General features: G+C 44.3%; 1 protein-coding gene across 4 annotated transcripts in view; it reads right to left on the reverse strand.

The window, feature by feature from the left end:
- IQCK (IQ motif containing K) overlaps positions 1-17,286 on the reverse strand; it is a 131,758-nt gene that overhangs the window by 64,715 nt on the left and 49,757 nt on the right. For all 4 annotated transcript variants that reach the window (XM_060172882.1, XM_060172885.1, XM_060172881.1 and 1 more), the window contains one exon: positions 8,472-8,556. In XM_060172882.1, the coding sequence (XP_060028865.1) occupies positions 8,472-8,556 (85 nt within the window). The remainder of the gene's footprint in view (positions 1-8,471; positions 8,557-17,286) is intronic.

Here is a 17,286-nt window from a genome sequence, read left to right on the forward strand (position 1 = left end):
ATAAGTGAGCAGGAGTCTAGGCAACCTGGTTGGGCGCACATAGTCCCACGGGCAAAAGCCCAGGCTTAAGTCCCCAATTCCCACCTGCAGGAGGGAAGCTTCATGAGTGGTGTAGAAGGGTTGCAAGTGTGTCTCTCTCCCTCTCTCTCTCTCCCTTCCCTCCCAATTTCTGTCTCTTCAGTAAGTAAAACATTTTTATTAAAAAAAAAAAAAAAGAGAGAGAGAGACAGGTAGTAAATCTACACATGACCTTAATTTAAGTAAAAATTAAAAAAAAAAAAAAAAAGAGTCTAGACATTTGCATTTGGGAAATTGTAACTACCAAGAAAGTAGGTGTGACAGAACTCCATCTTGAAAAAGATTCACAGGTCAGGCTGAATCCAGAATTCAGATGTCCTGGCAACAGCCTCAGGGCTTGGCCCTTCCTCTCTGCACCTCAGTTCTGCTAGCCTCTGAGGTAACTCACCAGCCCCCTTCCTACACTGCCAAGATGGCTGCTGGTGGCCTGGAGGCTAAGCACCAACAATGCAAAGTGAGCAGCACTACCCCTTAACTCCTAGGAGATTCCAGAATGGAATTTTGCTGCAAATAGCTGGACTGATTCAGGCCTCCTGCCCATCATGAACTAGTAAGCCTAGGGCCAGAGTACACGAAAGTCTGAGGTGGCATAAGCCCACCTCCACAGCTGGCTCAGGAAATGTTGTCCGACTCCAAACCTGGTACTCCTTGCTCTTACCACAGTTTCTCCTCCCTCGGGGGCATCTCCTTCCAATAACCCAGACCAGTTTGGTAAGCAAAGGTACACCCTTCATAGGCTTTCACTATCCCCTGCAGGTGGAGATCAGGATCTCTGACCTTTCTTTAATTTTGCAAAGCCACAAAGGGGCTGCTGGAACAAGCCAAGACCCCATTGTTCAGCAAGTAATGGTGCTGGCTGACTGATGGCCTTTGCTAAGTCTCAGCTGTCACAATGCCTGGAGGGGGAACTGACGTTGGGAGGAGGGAAGGAGTGTAAGTTACCCTGGTGTCTAGGCTGCATCAGGCAGAATGAAATAAAACAAATGGGCAGAAGGCATAAAGCCCCAGGAGGCTATTTAAATCCAATAAACATTCACGGGATTTCTCCGGTCTCTGCTGTCTACATCATTAAAGGAATTTTGATCATTATGGCCCGTGAGAACCTCTTCTGAAATGCATGTGAGAACAGCGTCTTCTCTATCATTTGTTAGCAACTGCATCCAGAATGTTATAAAAAGAAAAACACCACTGATAGAGTAGAGTATCTTCTCGCCAATCACACTCCAGAAAGGAATTCAGAGGGCCAGATTTCATTTGCAACTTACAAATAAAATTTTCCTTTAAAAAAAAAAAGACACTCAGCTCTCTGCATGTTGAAACAATCTGGCTTTCTGTTAGCTTACACTTTTGAAAGAAGAAACAAAAGCATGCTACCTTTTACAGAAGTGCTTCATATCTAGTAGTAAGTAGCAGGCGCCCATTTGTGATGCTAATTATAATGTCACAGCTCCCAAGAAAGCCTCACTACAAATAGTTTTTCATATCATGTGGCACATCTATTAGTGTGCCTGGTTAAAGTATATATATTTTTATGTGATATCTGGCTAGGCTTAGTTGATAACAAGTGAGCATTTTAAAGCTTTGGATTTTAAAGCTTCATGGATAGGGGCCGGGCAGTAGCACAGCAGGTTAGGTGCACATGGTATGAAGCACAAGGACTGGCCTAAGGATACCTATTCGAGACCCTGAGCCCTGGCTCCCCACCTGCAGGGGGGTCGCTTCACAAGTGGTGAAGCAGGTCTGCAGGTGTCTATCTTTCTCTCCCCCTGTCTTCCCCATCTCTCTCGATTTCTCTCTATCCTATCCAACAACAACCATAATAACAATAACAACAAGGGCAACAAAATGGAAACAATGGCCTCCAGAAGTGAAGGATTCAAGGTACAGGCATGAGCCCAGCAATAACCCTGGAGGCAAAATAAAAACAAGCAAACAAAAAAACTTCACTGCATGGCTGGGTGGTTGAGCACACATGTTACAATATGTAAGGACCCAGGTTCAAGCCCCCTAGTCCATTCTTGCAGGGGGAAATCTTCACAGGTGGTGAAGCAGTGCTGCAGGTGTCTCTGTTTCTCTCCCTCTCCACCTCTCCCTTCCTCTCAATTTTTGGCTGTCCCTATCCAATAAACAAAGGTTTTCAAAAAGTCTCTTTTTTTAAGAAAGAAGGAAAACTGCACTGCAAGAATACTACTCAGGAAAAAAAAATACTATTCAGTATTTAAAAAGGAAGATGGCAAGGGGAGGGGAGAATAGCACAGCTGTTAATGCAACAGACTTGCCTGAGGAACCAGAGGTCCCACTTCAATACCTCCCCACACCGTAAGCCAGAGCTGAGCAGTGCTCTGGTTTCTCTCTGTATCTTTTTTTTTCTCTCTGTATCTTTCTTTACATCTTCTCTTTCTTCTTCTGTATATTTCTCTTAATATCTCTCACACTAAAATAAATAATTTTGAAAGAGCGCATCAGTGAAAATCCCTTAGTCACAGGCGTTTTAGTTACTGCTGAAAACCAGGCCAAAAAAATCAAGAACTTGTATCAGAAGAGCAAACACTCAAACAATTAAAAAGGCTCACTCAATGTCACTTTTTCTCTAATAAAATGCTTGTATTATTTATTTGGGATTTTTTGTATTTTATTTTATTTTTTTTGCCTCCAGGGTTAGCACTGGGGCTTGGTGCCTGCACTGTGTATCCATTGCTCCTGGTGGCCATCTTTTCCATTTTGTTGGATAGGACAGAGAGAAATTGAGAGGGTAAGGGAGGATAGAGAGGGGGAAAGAAAGACACCTACAGATCTGTTTCATCACTTGTGAAGCGAACCCCCATGCAGGAGGGGAGCCAGGAACTCAAACTGGGATCCTCATGTGGGTCCTTCGCTTCATATTATGTGCACTTAACCCAGTGTCACTGCCCAACCCTCTTTTTGGTTTTTACATACCATAAAATTCACTTTTATTTTAAACTTTACAACCATCACCACTATTGAAGTCCAGGCTGTTTTCATCACCCCCAGAGGAAACCATCAGCAGTCATTCCCTGTCCCTCTTTTTCCAGCCTCAACAGCCACTAATCTAGTTCTGTCTGTGCACTAGTGCGCTGGACATTTCATTTATATGAATGCTTCTGGGGGCTGGTGGAGGCAGACCCAATAAAGTGCACAACTGTTACAATGAGCAAGGATGTGGGTTCAAGTTGTCTGTCCCCACCCGCAGCAGGAAAGCTTCATGGGCAGGGAGAACAGTGCAGCAAATGTCTCTCTCTGTCTCCCCATTCCCTCTGTTTCTGTCTCTATCCAAAAATAAATATTAAAAATAAATAAAATGCTACAATGTGATCTTTTCTATAAAGCCTGTATTCTTTTACTTAATCTGATGTACTCAAGGTAAACCCATTTAGTACTAGCATGTAATAGTACTTCACTCTTTTTGTTGGCCAAGAATATCCCACCATATGCTTAGTCTATATTTTGTTTTCCATTCATTAGTTTATGGACATATGAATAGTTTCTACCTTTGAGCTATGTGACTTAAAGTCTCTGTGAATATCCACACACAACTACGTGTAGACAGATGTTTTTGAGCAACTTAAATATACACCTAGGAGTGGAATTGCTGGATCATAGAGAGGTAACGCTATGTTTAGATGATCTGAGGAACTGCCAGCTGGCTTTCCAAAGTGGTTGCACCATTCTACCAGCTCCCCGGTACTGGAAGAGGATTCCAAGGGCTCCACTTTCTCACCAGCACCTGTTACTGTCCTTTTGAGCACAGACACATTAGTGAGATGAAGTGGCATATTACTGCGGTTTCCATGTGCATTTCCTGATAACTAATGACAGTGGGCATCTTTCCATGTGTTTATTGACCATGTGAGTATATTCTTTGGAGACATGTCTATTCTTATTCTTTGCCAATTTTGGTGTTATTGTTTGTTTGTTTGTTTTTCATTTTATTGGATAAGACAGAGGGGAAAGGAAGATGGAAAGGGGGAAAGACAGACACCTACAGATCTGCTTCATTGCTTGTAAAGTGACCGCCCCCCCCATTACACAGGTGGGGAGCCAGGGTCTGAACCGGTATTCTTGCACCATTCCTTATGCTTCGTACTATGTGCACTTAACCCAGTGCGCCACTGCCCGACCCATTCCTTGCCAATTTTGTAGCTGGATTATTTGTCCTGTTGTGAAAATTCACTACATATTGTGAATATTAGATCCTTACCTGATTTGCAACTATTTTCCCCCAAAGTGTGGACTGTCTTTTCACTCACTTGATGATGTTTTCTAGTATCAGAATTTTTTTTTAAATTTTGACAGAACACAGTTATTTCTTTGTTGTCCTGCCACAGTGTGATTTATTCTCACCTACGTGTGGTCTTCTTCCACAGTTCTTGGTCCCAGGCCCCTCAAACCCTTGTGTTGAGAGTGAGAAAGAAAGCCGTCTTTTGTAATGTTAATAAGGTGGCTTTGGGGTCACACATAGGGATGAGAACTGGTTGCCAGGAGAACCAACTTTGTTTAGATTACTGGACTGGAACTTTCAGTCTCCCCACCCCCACCTCTGAGGAGGTTAGATGGGTGAGAGGTTGGACCAGCTGTTAATGACATAATCAACCTATGGAAGGAAGCTTCCACAAAAGATCTGGGCTTCGAGAGCTTCAGGGCTGGTGAACAAGTGTACATCTGGGGTGGACCGTTCGACTTGGGAAGACACAACTTTGCCGTACACCTTTCCTTGGGTATTTCACCCATCTATGCAGCCTTTCATAGGAGCTGGTGATCTGAGCTCTGTGAGTTGCTCCAGCAAATCAGTCAAGTCTAAGGAGAGGGTCATGGGAACCCCTGTGTTAGAGCCTGTCAGAAGGTCAGGTGACAGCTTGACTTTGTGACTGGAGTCTGAAGTGGACAGCTGGGCTCTGTCCTATGTGCCTGAACCCTTATCCTGTGAGATCTGATGCTACATCCCAGCAGACAGTGGAACTGTAGGGTATCCAGTGGGTGTCCAGAGAAGCACTTGCTTGTGTGGGAACCTCACCTCTGCTCCAAATTAGATATTAGTGTCAGAACCTTTCTTGTTTATACTTTTTATTACATAAACTGTAGCCTTATTCAAAGTTATGAAAGTCTATGCCTGTGATTTCTTTTTTAAGTTTCACAGTTGTTTTTTATCTTTATAGAGACAATCAGAAATCTAAAGGGGAAGGGTAGATACAGAGGGAGAGAGACAGAGAGACACCTGCAATACTGCTTCACATCTTGCAAAGCTCCCCCCCTCCCTGCCCTGCTCCAGGTGGGGACAGGGAGCTTGAACCCAGGTCCTTGTGCACTGTAACATGTACACTCAACCAAGTGTGCCACCACCCGGCCCCGAGTTTCATAGTTTTTACATTTTGGTCTTTAATTTGCTTTTGATGATGCTACTTTCCTTGTGGGTATCCAGGTGTCTCGACTCCATCTGTTGAAAAGACGCTTCTTCTTCCCACTGAACCATGATTTTAATACTTTGGCATCATAGCAAAGTAGAACTGCTGGTCCTTGTTTAACATGTTTAAGTCTCACATGAAATTTGCTCAGGACAAACATGGGAGGAACACAAGAAGCGCATGGATGCTAGGAATCTTTCTCTGTGATTAGACAGCACTGGACTTATGCTAACTAAACCCAAGATCACACTCATAAAGCTTGTATAAGGTGCTGAAAACCCGTGTTGTTAAAATGGTACTTAAGCACAGGCTTTGTCACTGGTTTTGAATTCTTTGGAAATCCTTTGTTATAATGTGCCAGTCTAATATGTAACTATATATATATATATTTATTTATTTATTTATCACACACACACACACACACACACGCATGCAAGCACTGCTCAGCTTTGGTTGATGCTGGAGACTGAACCTGGGTGCTCAGCTCAGGCAAGAAAGTTGGTTTTGCATAACCATTATGCTATGTCCTGAGCCCAGAACTTAAGTTTTCACACCTGACTTTGATCCATGTTTTCATAAGAACAGGAGGGAAGTGGAGTAAGGTTTCCTCAGACAGAAAGCTCCTTGTACTCACAGGCAGTTCCCCTCAATGCTCATATAACAAATCTGCTGTTGGTAAACTGGCTGTGGCCCATTAGAAGTCATTAACTGTTAACTTCTTTTTTTAATTGCTTGAGGGTTATAGCTGGGGCATGGTGCCAGCACTACAAATCCACCACTCCTGGTGGCCTTTTTTTTTTGTTCTATCTTATTTGACAGGACAGAGAGAAATTAAGAAGGGAGGGGGAGATAGAGAGGAAAAGAAAAGACACCTGCAGACCTGTTTCACCAGTTGTGAAGCAACGCCCCCTGCAGGTGGGAAGCAGGGGCTCGAACACGGGTCCTTGCACATAGTGATATGTGCACTTAACAGGGTGTGCCACCCCCGGGCCTCCATTAACTCCTTGTTGGGTAACTTTTTTTTTAATATTTATGTTATTTATTAATTTATCTTATTTATTTATTATTGTACAGAGACAGAGAGAGACTGAGGGGGGTACCTAGAGTAGGAGAGAGACAGAGAGACACTTGCAGACCAGCTTCACCACTCATGAAGCTTTCCCCCTGCAGGTGGGGACCAGGTGCTTGAACCTGGGTACTTGTGCATTATAGCATGTGCACTCAAGCAGGTACACCACCACCTGGCCCCCGTTGGGTAACTTGTTTGCCAGTGCCTTCATCTCAGCCTCTCTCTCCTATACCAGCTCTGCGAGCACATCTATATGGAGAGCTCTGGTTTCCAGCCACCAGCCAATGGAGAGCAGCCTCTGTCCCGGCTGATGGTGAATCTAAATTCATCCCATTGATGACTGGCAGTCAGACTTGCCTAGAGCCATGCTGTTACTCAGAATGGGAGCCTGGTGCTTTCCTGGAAGCTTACCAGCATGTACACTTGGACAAAATAATTGGAAAGTTTGTATACTTTTTGGCATGAGATGTGCACACATCTCACTCTCACATGTACCTGGCAGGCATTGTTTTAAGAGCACATCCTTCCTGACAGGCCATATGACAACACAGATCAGACACTTGAGAAAGGAACTCACCTTTTGAACTAGAATTCCACTCTTAAAAATACCTCCCATGTAAACAACCAGACAGATGTGCAAAGATGTCTATAAAGGAAGGTTATTGCAGCACTGCTTACAGTGATGGTAAACTGGAAATCATCAGCAGAAAATAGTTTGAGGGGGTCGGGTAGTGATGCACCTGGTTAAGAGCATATATTACCATGCACAAGGACCTGGGTTCAAGCCCCTACTCACCACCTGCGGGGGGAGGGGAGCACAGCACTTCATGAATGGTGAAGTAGGTCTGCAGGTGTCTCTCTCCCTTCCCTTCTCAATTCCTCGCTGTCTTATAAAGTAGAAGGGAAAGGGAGAAAAAAGGCCGCCAGGAGTGATGGACTCATAGTGCCAGAACCAAGCCCCAGTAATAACCCTGGTGGTGAAAAGAGAGAGAGAGAGAGAGAGAGAGAGAGAGAAAGAGAAGACAGAGAAGTTTGAAGGTACATTTTTTTTTTTTTTTTTTTACCAGAGCACTGTTCAGCTCTGGCTTACAGTGGTGTGGGGGACTTTAGAGCCTTGGGCATGAGAGTCTGTTTGCATAACTATTATGCTATTTACCCTGCACCCTGAAGGGACATTTTTAAGAGGTTATTTTTCATAAGTAGTGATACTGTTAGATGCACCAAGACTTTTAAAGTTTTACACCAAAAATACTAATAAATGACTGATTGCAACAATTTTATTTGATTTCTCTGGATTACCTCAGTAATTTTTTTAAATGTCTTTTTTTTAATATTTATTTCCTTTTGTTGCCCTTGTTTTATTAATGTAGTTATTACTGATGATGTTGTTGTTGGATAGGACAGAGGGAAATGGAGAGAGGAGGGGAAGACAGAGAGGAGGAGAGAAAGATAAGACACTTGCAGACCTGCTTCACCGCCTGTGAAGCGACTCCCCTGCAGGTTTGGAGCTGGGGGCTCGAACCGGAATCCTTCCGCCGGTCCTTGGGCTTTGCGCCACCTGCGCTTAACCCGCTGTGCTACCACCCGACTCCCTACCTCAGTGTTTGTTTGTTTGTTTCTACAATGAACCATGTATTGTCCTCTGTGTGTATGTGTTACTATTTCTCACAAAATTCAGGCCAGTCAACCTAATTGTGAAAAGTTACAGGGCACATCTAATGTTAATTGCAAAGCAAGTTTTAGTAAGATTTCTAAGTCACTTTTTGAGACCTGTTTGCTAGAGAGCCCTGTTTCTTAGTCCCGATTGTTAGTTGTAATAACCTGTTTCAAATTCATCTAAAGCCCTCCCCTGAGCCCCCCACCACACAGAAGGCCCCCATGCATGGCAGATGCACGTGACTTACCAGATAGGCTCTCCAGAAGGACTGAATAGCAACTGCTGATTCCTCTTCTGTCAGCAGGAGGGACAGTGGGATTGGCGGTCGTGGGCTGAAAAACAGTAAAATGATCATATGCCCATGAGGCTCCACCCTTCAATTTCAGCAAGGCCTCTGACAACATAATGGCCTCTCTGATTAAGACCATCCCCATTCCTCGAAAGCAACAATGTCACTTTTGATAAAAAAGTTTATGCCTGACTTAGCGGTTTCTATTTTAAAAACTAAGATTTTGTTGTCATTGTTTTTGCCCAGCACAATCTGAAATCACCTCTGTTCTCCTTTGAGGGGCTATATTTGCTAACGTGACAAGCAGATCTTGAAGGTGCAAACAGATGTGGTACTGACATAGAGCCCTGTGGACAATAAAGCAAGAAGTAGAGCAGAAGGAGCCTTTATATAGTGTTAAGATGAAGACAGAATAGTGGGATCTATCCCAACTTTCTCTTGAAGGAACATTATTAAGTAGTCCATCTCCTTCCTAGAAGCAGAATGTTGGCATTTACTTCTGATTGATGGGCTTTATTGCTCAATGCGGTTTACATTATGTCTTGGTACTATGTCTTCATAGGCAGTAAAATACCGCAGGCGCTAGGTGAGTTGATGGTGTGTGCTCTATGACAGGACTTATCACTGACACCAAACCTTAAAATCAACACCAGTAGCTGGGTGACTGTCTCTGCTCGTAGAGGGCAGGACTTGGATGTGTGAGGTCCAACAGTTCAATGTTTGGTACCACATACGTCAGAGCCTCTCTCTCTCTCTCTCTCTCTCTCTCTCTCTCCCTCTCTCTCTTGTGAAATGAGTATATATTTTAATAAATAAATGCTCTTAGATCTAAATTAATTGTTTCTTTATGTTTTTGTAAAGCACAGCTACCTCAGAAAAGCAAGAACTATGACTTTTCAGATAGGGGTCAGGATGCATCTGGTGAATGCACTTTATCACACATAAGGCTGTGGGTTTGAGCCCCGGGACCACCTAGGAGCATGGTGAGTGGTGCCAAGGGAGCTCAATGGGTGGTGGTGCAGTGCTGTGGGGGCTCTCTTCTCTCTCTGTTTCTCTCTTCCTCTCCAAGTAATCAATGAAAAGGTTGGGTGCTATCATACATGTTTGAGGCACTGAGTTCGTTCCCTGGTACTGCATTAAAAAAAATAAAAAAGACTTTTCAAATAAAGTACAAAAAGATAAATCTCTGAAAAGACATGGGTCACATGGAAACTGCTTCCAGGCCAGAATTCCCAGGAACCATGTTGCAAATGAAGGAGACCGATGCCCAAGTGTTCCAACCCCAGAGCTCCCCTGATAGTGACAGTCACCATTCGAACTGACAATAACTCCACTGTGGTTCAGCTGCCCAAACTCACAGCTTGTAGGTGACCCAGTCAGGACCTGAGTCCTGCCCTTAGTCCTGGAGCCTAGGCCTCCCTCACCATGCCTAGCTGACACCACATCTCAACTGGGCAAAGCCTCACAGGTGCCAGTTTGGCACAGACTGCAACACCAACAGTCAGCAAAGCATAGTTCCCAAGGCCTGAGGATTCACTCCCTCTAAATGCAGGCATAAACAACAACCAACAAAATGCCACTCTGACACAGCATACTTGACTGAATGAATGAGTGCTCTTTCAAGTTGTTCCAGAATCAAAGAACTCAAAGCTGGGAAGAGAAAACGCAGAGTTGTGGCAGGTCCTGGGTCTTGGGCTTGGAAGGTTCTTTCTCAGAAACTGAGCAGAGGAGCATCTTCTTTGGAGACATAACTACTCCATCAAAGTGATAACATTGATCGAAAGTTTTCCCTAATGTTCTGTTTCCATTTTAACTTGCTTTCTTCTGTTTTCTTGTTTGTTTCCTCCCTCCTTCCCACAGTATCTGGTTTTCAGGGTTGGAACAGAGACCAAGGTTTTCTGTGGGCCAACTCCCTGCTTTCCACATTAAATGTCACCTTTTCCACTACCCTTGCTTCATTCATATATAAATATATATTTCTTCATATCCCACCTTGTGGCAACTACAAATCCCACCTGAGATAATTCTCCTTCACTACTGAAAATTCAATAGCTTTTGAGACCCCAGTGTTGATCAGGAGACTCAGTAAGCATACCTGCATGAAATCTGGGAGACATGGGCATTGACACTAGCTGAGACGTGCTGAGATCATTCTGGACTCCTTTTCCTCAGCCTTGCTCCTTGTGCTCCAGCCAAGCTGGTCCTTCCACCTCAGGGCCTTTGCCTCCACCATCCATCCCCCTATACCCAGCCATGTGGGGGAGTACAGTTATGGGGACTGTACCAGAGTATGCTGAAACCCAGCACAGGTATGCTCCAGAGGTCACGCTCAGAGCTTCAGGACTATATCTGCCCTTAGGAATGGGCACCATTTTCTAATGTGCTCAGAAGCACCTTAGCCCTGGAGAAGGGAAGGCCTTACACTTCTTTCTTCCTGTTCACTCTTAATCTTCCTTAAGTGTCACAGAAAGGTGTTCTCTGATTAGGTCAGAGCCCAGTGGAGCTCTGTGTAATTTTCCTTTCTAGTCTTTGGCCTAATTTGGAGACAGAAACCTGTGTGATTATCACATTTTTTTCTAAGACCTCTTCTGGACTGTAATCTTCTACAAGGGCAGAGATGGGGGACTTGTGCTTGCTCCAGCAGTTGGGACAACTTTTGACACATAGTGGGTCCTCAGCAAATAACTGTGGACTGAGTCACTGTGCCTAACTCAGAACACATTATTTCAATAGCTGCTCACAACATGAGGAAATAAGCTGCTTTCTTTCCCAGTAAAGAAACTGAAGCAGTGGGGCTAGGCAGTGTTAACGTGCAAAAGGGTACAAATTCAGGCCCCTGGTCCCCACCTGAAGAGGGAATGCTTCAGGAGTGGTGAAGCAGGGGTGCAGGTATCTCTCTCTGTCTCTTTCCCTCTCTCTATCTCCCTTTCTCCACTCAACTTCTGTCTCTATCCAATAATAAAAAATAAATAAATCACTAAAAAGAAAGGAAGGAAGGAAGGGGGTGAGAGAGAGAGAGAGAGAGAGAGAGAGGAAGAAACTGAAGCAGCACAAGTGATTTGTCAAAGCCACAGATTATATCCTACAACTCTGTAGGATATAATCCAGCCACCCAAGAAGCACAGGGAGTGACCAAAGGAGCAGAGGGCAGGTCCTCAGGTCACCAAGGATTCAGCGTCTCCCAGCTGCCAGCATTCAACAGATGCAACATAGTCTTTGGGCTGAAAGAGAAAACAGAGCGGAGGGTGCCAAAACCTTAGCTGCAGAACGTCCCCTTTTCATTAAACTGTGGGTCATGATTGCTTTGTCTGAAACTCCAGGGAGGAAATCCAATGTCAGCAGCGCAGAACAAAGTGAAGTTTGTCACTTGTATCTGTGGGAAGATTCGACAGCGCCTTTTGGTTCGGCAGCCATTTCCCTGCCTTTAGTGTGATTTTCTCTCCTGGTGTCATGAAATCCTCAGAGTAAGAGTATTTTGGCTCTGGATTAGCACCTGCATGACAGACTGCAGATATGGTAGGTCAGGGCCAGGACAGACAAAGGGTTTTTCACCAAGTAATGAAACTCCCCACCTCTTTGCATTATAGTATCTCGGGAAAGCACAATGAGATTCCTAATAAGTCTTAAGCAGTAATACGAGGCCACCTTTAGTGACACCGCTGCTTTCAGGGCTAAATAATGGGGTGCTGTCTAGTTCCTAAAACAAGAACGCTTCTGAGAAAGCCAGTGTAAATCAGCCCTGACAAAAAGAGCTTAATTCTGGGAGAGCAGTTCCTGGATGATCAATCATTTCAGCAGGCCAGTGTGATGGGACAGAAGCTATGCCAGGCTTTCTTCTTGCTTTTGGAATCAGTGCAATTGGCATTAGGTCAAATAAAAATAAGAGATTTGAGTGGACACGACCTCTCATCATGGGAAAATGAGGGAGGGAAGCAGAGATAAGTCTGTCAATCAAAGGACACAGCTGAGGCCCGTGGAGGTCTTAAACTGGACATCCCCAGAGCAGGCAGTTCTGTGAGTTCTGGCTAGTAAAACAGGACTGTGGAGTATGTTTCCCGAAGAACTCTTATCAGTAATACTCACTTGTTAAGTCCTTTTCTCTTTTTCTCAAGTGGAAATTAAGCATGTGGATGACAAGAACGGATTTTAACATTCTGAGAACAAGGACTTGTTTTTCTGATTGTATGTATATATGAACACAGACTCATATAACTCTTTCCCTCCTTTTACTTATTTAAAAATTTTTTTATTACCTTTACTTATTTATTGAATAGAGACAGCCAGAAATTGAGAGAGGAGGGGATGATAGAGACACCTGCAGCACTGCTTCACCACTCGCAAAGCTTCCTCCCTGCAGGTGGGGACTGGGAGCTTGAACCCAGGTCATTGCACACTGCAACTTATGTGCTCAACCAGGTGTGCCACCTTACTTATTATTTATTTATTTAAAAATATTTATTTATCCCCTTTTGATGCCCTTTTTTGTTGTAGTTATTATTGTTGTTATTGATGTTGTCGTTGTTGGGTAGGACAGAGAAATGGAGAGAGGAGGGGAAGACCGAGAGGGGGAGAGAAAGATAGACACCTGCAGACCTGCTTCACTACCTGTGAAGCGATTCCCCTGCACGTGGGGAGCCGGGAGCTCGAACTGGGATCCTTACGCCAGTCCTTGTGCTTTGTGCCACCTGTGCTTAACCCGCTGTGCTACCGCCTGACTCCCAGTCATTACTTTTTAAATTTATTTTATTTCATACGAGTTAGAGAAAGTCGAGAGAGAGAGACGCCAGAACACCACACCAGTACATTCAGTACCAGGGCTGGAACAGAAACTTCAAGCATGCAAGTTCCAAGCTTTAGGGGTTATTTCCCAGGTTTCTCTTTATCTTTTTTAGATGCTAAGCAGAAGATTTGCAGAACTTAAAGAAGATAACAAAGAAGATATCACATGCTAACAAAGTGCTTAAGAGGATCTGAGAAGTCAGGCTTTATTGATTCTGTTCAGATCTAAAATGCAGCATCCAAAATAACATTTAAACACAAGACCGAGGGAGAAATGCTAGCTTAAGGCAGTGAGGAATAATAGCTCAATGAGTAGAACACATGACTTGTTATGCATGAAGTCCTGGGTCCCAGCTCTGGCAACACAGGGAGCAGTAGAGGGTGCCCCACAGAAGGTGGTGCAGTGTTATGGGGTCTCTCCTCTCTCTTCCTGTTTCTCTCTCAAAAATAAAGTGCAGCAATACCACGCATACATGAGGCCCTGGGTTCATTCCAGCAACACATAGAAAGGGGAGGCTGAGGAGAGATCTCAGTGTGTCATAGCAAAAGACCTGTGTGCCTTTTAAAGGGCTAGGTTCAGTTCCTGACATCATCACATGCCAGGGCTGAGCAGGTCTCTGGGCTTTCTCTCTTAAAAACAAATCACAAAAGAAAAAAAAAAGTGTATGTGTGTGTGGTGGGAGGGGGAGGGAGAGCTCGTTTCATACTGAACATAAAGTCCTAGAATCTAAATTATACTCATTTTTCATCAGATAAAAGATGAAGTTGTGCCTCCGGGAATGTGAGTGCACATCCTAATGCAAGCTCTTAACAAAATGACAGGTGTCCTAAGTCAACTGTCACTCATGAAGCCAATTCAATGGCCAGTGTTCGCTGAAGTCTGTCCATCTTACCCAGCACGTGAGGTCACCCAGGCTCCATCCTCAGCTTTCGTCAGTTTCCCAAACATTCTGTGTTGGGGAAAGCACCATCTTGAGCAGCGAACTTTGGATATTTGGAAGAAGTACAATAGAGCTTATCTGGAATGCAGCTCCCAGACATATGGTGACTTGCCATTAGGATGGAATCTCATGAGATTCTTTCAATTCCAGACATCTGTGATGTGAGAAGAGCCGGGGAGGGCTGGCCACACAGCTCCACAGCAGCCTGCTAGCAGCTAGAGATCAGGCTATCAGGCTGTGAGCCAGCTCTCGCCCCCTCACCAACTCCACCCTGGAGAGCAACAAGCAGTCATTACCTCAGCAGTCAGCTGAATCACTCTCCCAGTTAAACACAGAGTCGGGCTCCATTTTACCAAACCCCCTCATTGCAAGCTGCAAACGGTCCAGCTGACAGTGTTCAGTAAACAGTGCACAGGAAGACTGTTCTTCACTTGTGGGCTGCAGAAAGAACCAACTTAAAATTCAGGGCCACAGGAGAGCCCACCAGGTAGAGTGTGTGTACCTTACCATGGTTTGAGCCCCAGCACCATGTGGGAACACCAAGGACAGTAGAGAGAGTTCTGTGGCTGGTGAAGCAATAATGTCCTGCCTCTTCTCTCTCCTCTCTAAAATTAAAAAAGAACAACAACGGGGGCAGGGCGGTAGCGCAGTGGGTTAAGCACTGGTGGCACAAAGTGCAAGGACTGGCATAAGGATCCCGGTTCAAGCCCCTGGGCTCCCCACCTGCAGGGGAGTCGCTTCACAAGTGGTGAAGCAGGTCTGCAGATGCCTTTCTCTCCCCCTCTCTGTCTCCTCTCCTCTCTCAATTTCTCTCTGTCCTATCCAACAAGGACAACAATAATAGTAACAACAATACTGATAAAACAACAAGGGCAACAAAAGGGAAAAAACGGCCTCCAGGAGCAGTGGATATGTAGTGCAGTCATCGAGCCCCAGCAATAACCGTGGAGGAAAAACAACAACAACAAAAATTGGCCTGAGGAAGGCACTCAAGAGTGCTATCTTTGCACATGTGTAGAACAACACATATTAAAAAAAAAAAAATTCAGAACTGAGATATTACTGTGTTTTTTACTCAGTCTTAAGCCCTGAGCCTCAGTGAGCAGCTTCCAGGGCCCAATATTTTACTCATTATTTCTCTGAGAGTGAAAGAGGGAGAGGGAGAGGGAGAAAGAGAAAGAGATAAAAAAGGAGAGAGGAAAAGCAGACACACAGAGAAAAGAGACACCACATTATGACCTGGCCAATACCATTCTTCAGCATGTATCCAAAAGACACACAATCACTAACTGGAAGGGACACAGGCACCCCTATGTTCAAAGCTGCATTACTCACAATAGCCAATGGGAGGAAGCAGTCAAAATGCCCATCAACAGATGACTGGTCAAAGAAGTTATGGGATATATACTCCAAGGAATACTACTCTGCTATCAAAAAGACAATAGTATGTCCTTTGGGACAAAATACACAGAACTAGAGACGATTATGCCTAGTAAAAGAAATAAAGAGATAAAAGACAACTACTGGATGGTTTCACTCACATGTGGCATCTAGAGAGCTGAAATACATGAACTTGCAAAACCAAAGCAAAACGTGTGAGAACTATGGGAGGTGGGAGGGTGGGACAATAGAACTTTGGTGGTGGGGGCAGTGTGGAAATATACCCTGGAAGCCTACATCTTGCAGCCCACTATTAACCAGAAAAAAAAAAAAAAAAAAAAAAAAAAACGAAAGAAAAAAAGAAAAGGGGTGGAAGGAGTGAGACGAGGGAGAGGGAAGACCATAGTATCTCTCTGTAGTCCGTGGAGTCTCCCGTCTGGCACTGTCCACAGTGCTCGTGTTGTGCCCAGAGCTTGAACCCAGGGCCTCCTACAATAGTAATGTGTGTTCTGCCAGGTGAGCTACCTCCTGGATCCTAGGTGTATTTTTAAAAGCATGCCCAGAAGGCAGTGTTATCCAATCTCTTTGTAACAGATCAAGTGTTTCTCCAAAGTGACTTAAGGAAAATCCTAAGGAGGCCTGCCTCCTCCCCGCTCTCCCTCTTCCTGCTCTTAAGGGTGAACCAGGTAGGGGGTGGGTCTGAGGGAAGAGTAGTGTATCTCTCTTCATCAGAAGAAAAGGAGCCTTCCCACCCATTCCAGACTTCTTTCATATCTTAACTTGCTCTGTGTCTCAAGTCTCCCTTTCCATTTTGGCAGACTGGAGTCCTTAGAATAATGTTTTTCAAAACAAAGAGGTAGGGGGCTGGGCAGTGGCGTAGGCAGATGAGCGCACACGTTACCAAGTACAAGGACTCAGGTTCAAGTCATTACTGCCCACCTGCAGTGGGGGAGTCACTTCACCATGAGCAGTGAAGCAGGGCGTCATGTCCCCTTTCCCTCTCAACTTATCTCTGTCCTATCAAACAAATCAGAGAAAAGGGAAAAGAAAAGAATAAAAGAAAAAAAAAGAAAGTGGGGAAAGGGTTGTCATGAGCACTGATTTTGTAGCGCTGGCACCGAGCTCCAGCAATAACACTGGTGGCATTTAAAAAAACAAAACAAAAAAGAAATTAAAAACAGAGAGGTAAAATATATGATTTCAATGCAAACCAGTTATGTTGAAGCATAGCTATCAAGATATTCAGCGTCAGCTGATGACATAATATAAGTGCTTCTAGGATGCGTCAATAAGCATTGACGACAAGTCAATTACTGTGACGGGAAAGGCATGACAAGTGTACAGGGTAACTGGTAATGTGAGGTGAAACACCTCACTGCTATCAGTGACGAAGTCAAGGTTTGACAGCTGTTACAGAGGACTATTGCCCAAATTCACAGTCAAAACAGAGGCTATATTTCAGCTGGCACCAGTGAAAATAGAGGGGTCATTCCCCCACTTCATGTTCAGGCACACTGAATTACGTACAGCTCTGGGGGAGAGAGGGCCAGATGAGATGACTTTGACTTTTATATGCATGATGAGGCTGAAGAGTTTTAAAATAAAACTGAAAAAAAAAAAAAAAAAAAAACAAGCAAGATGGATCCCAACCATGAAATGAGTCCACTAAAAAC

This window comes from Erinaceus europaeus, chromosome 15 (assembly GCF_950295315.1).
Source record: "Erinaceus europaeus chromosome 15, mEriEur2.1, whole genome shotgun sequence".
NCBI lineage: Eukaryota > Metazoa > Chordata > Mammalia > Eulipotyphla > Erinaceidae > Erinaceus > Erinaceus europaeus.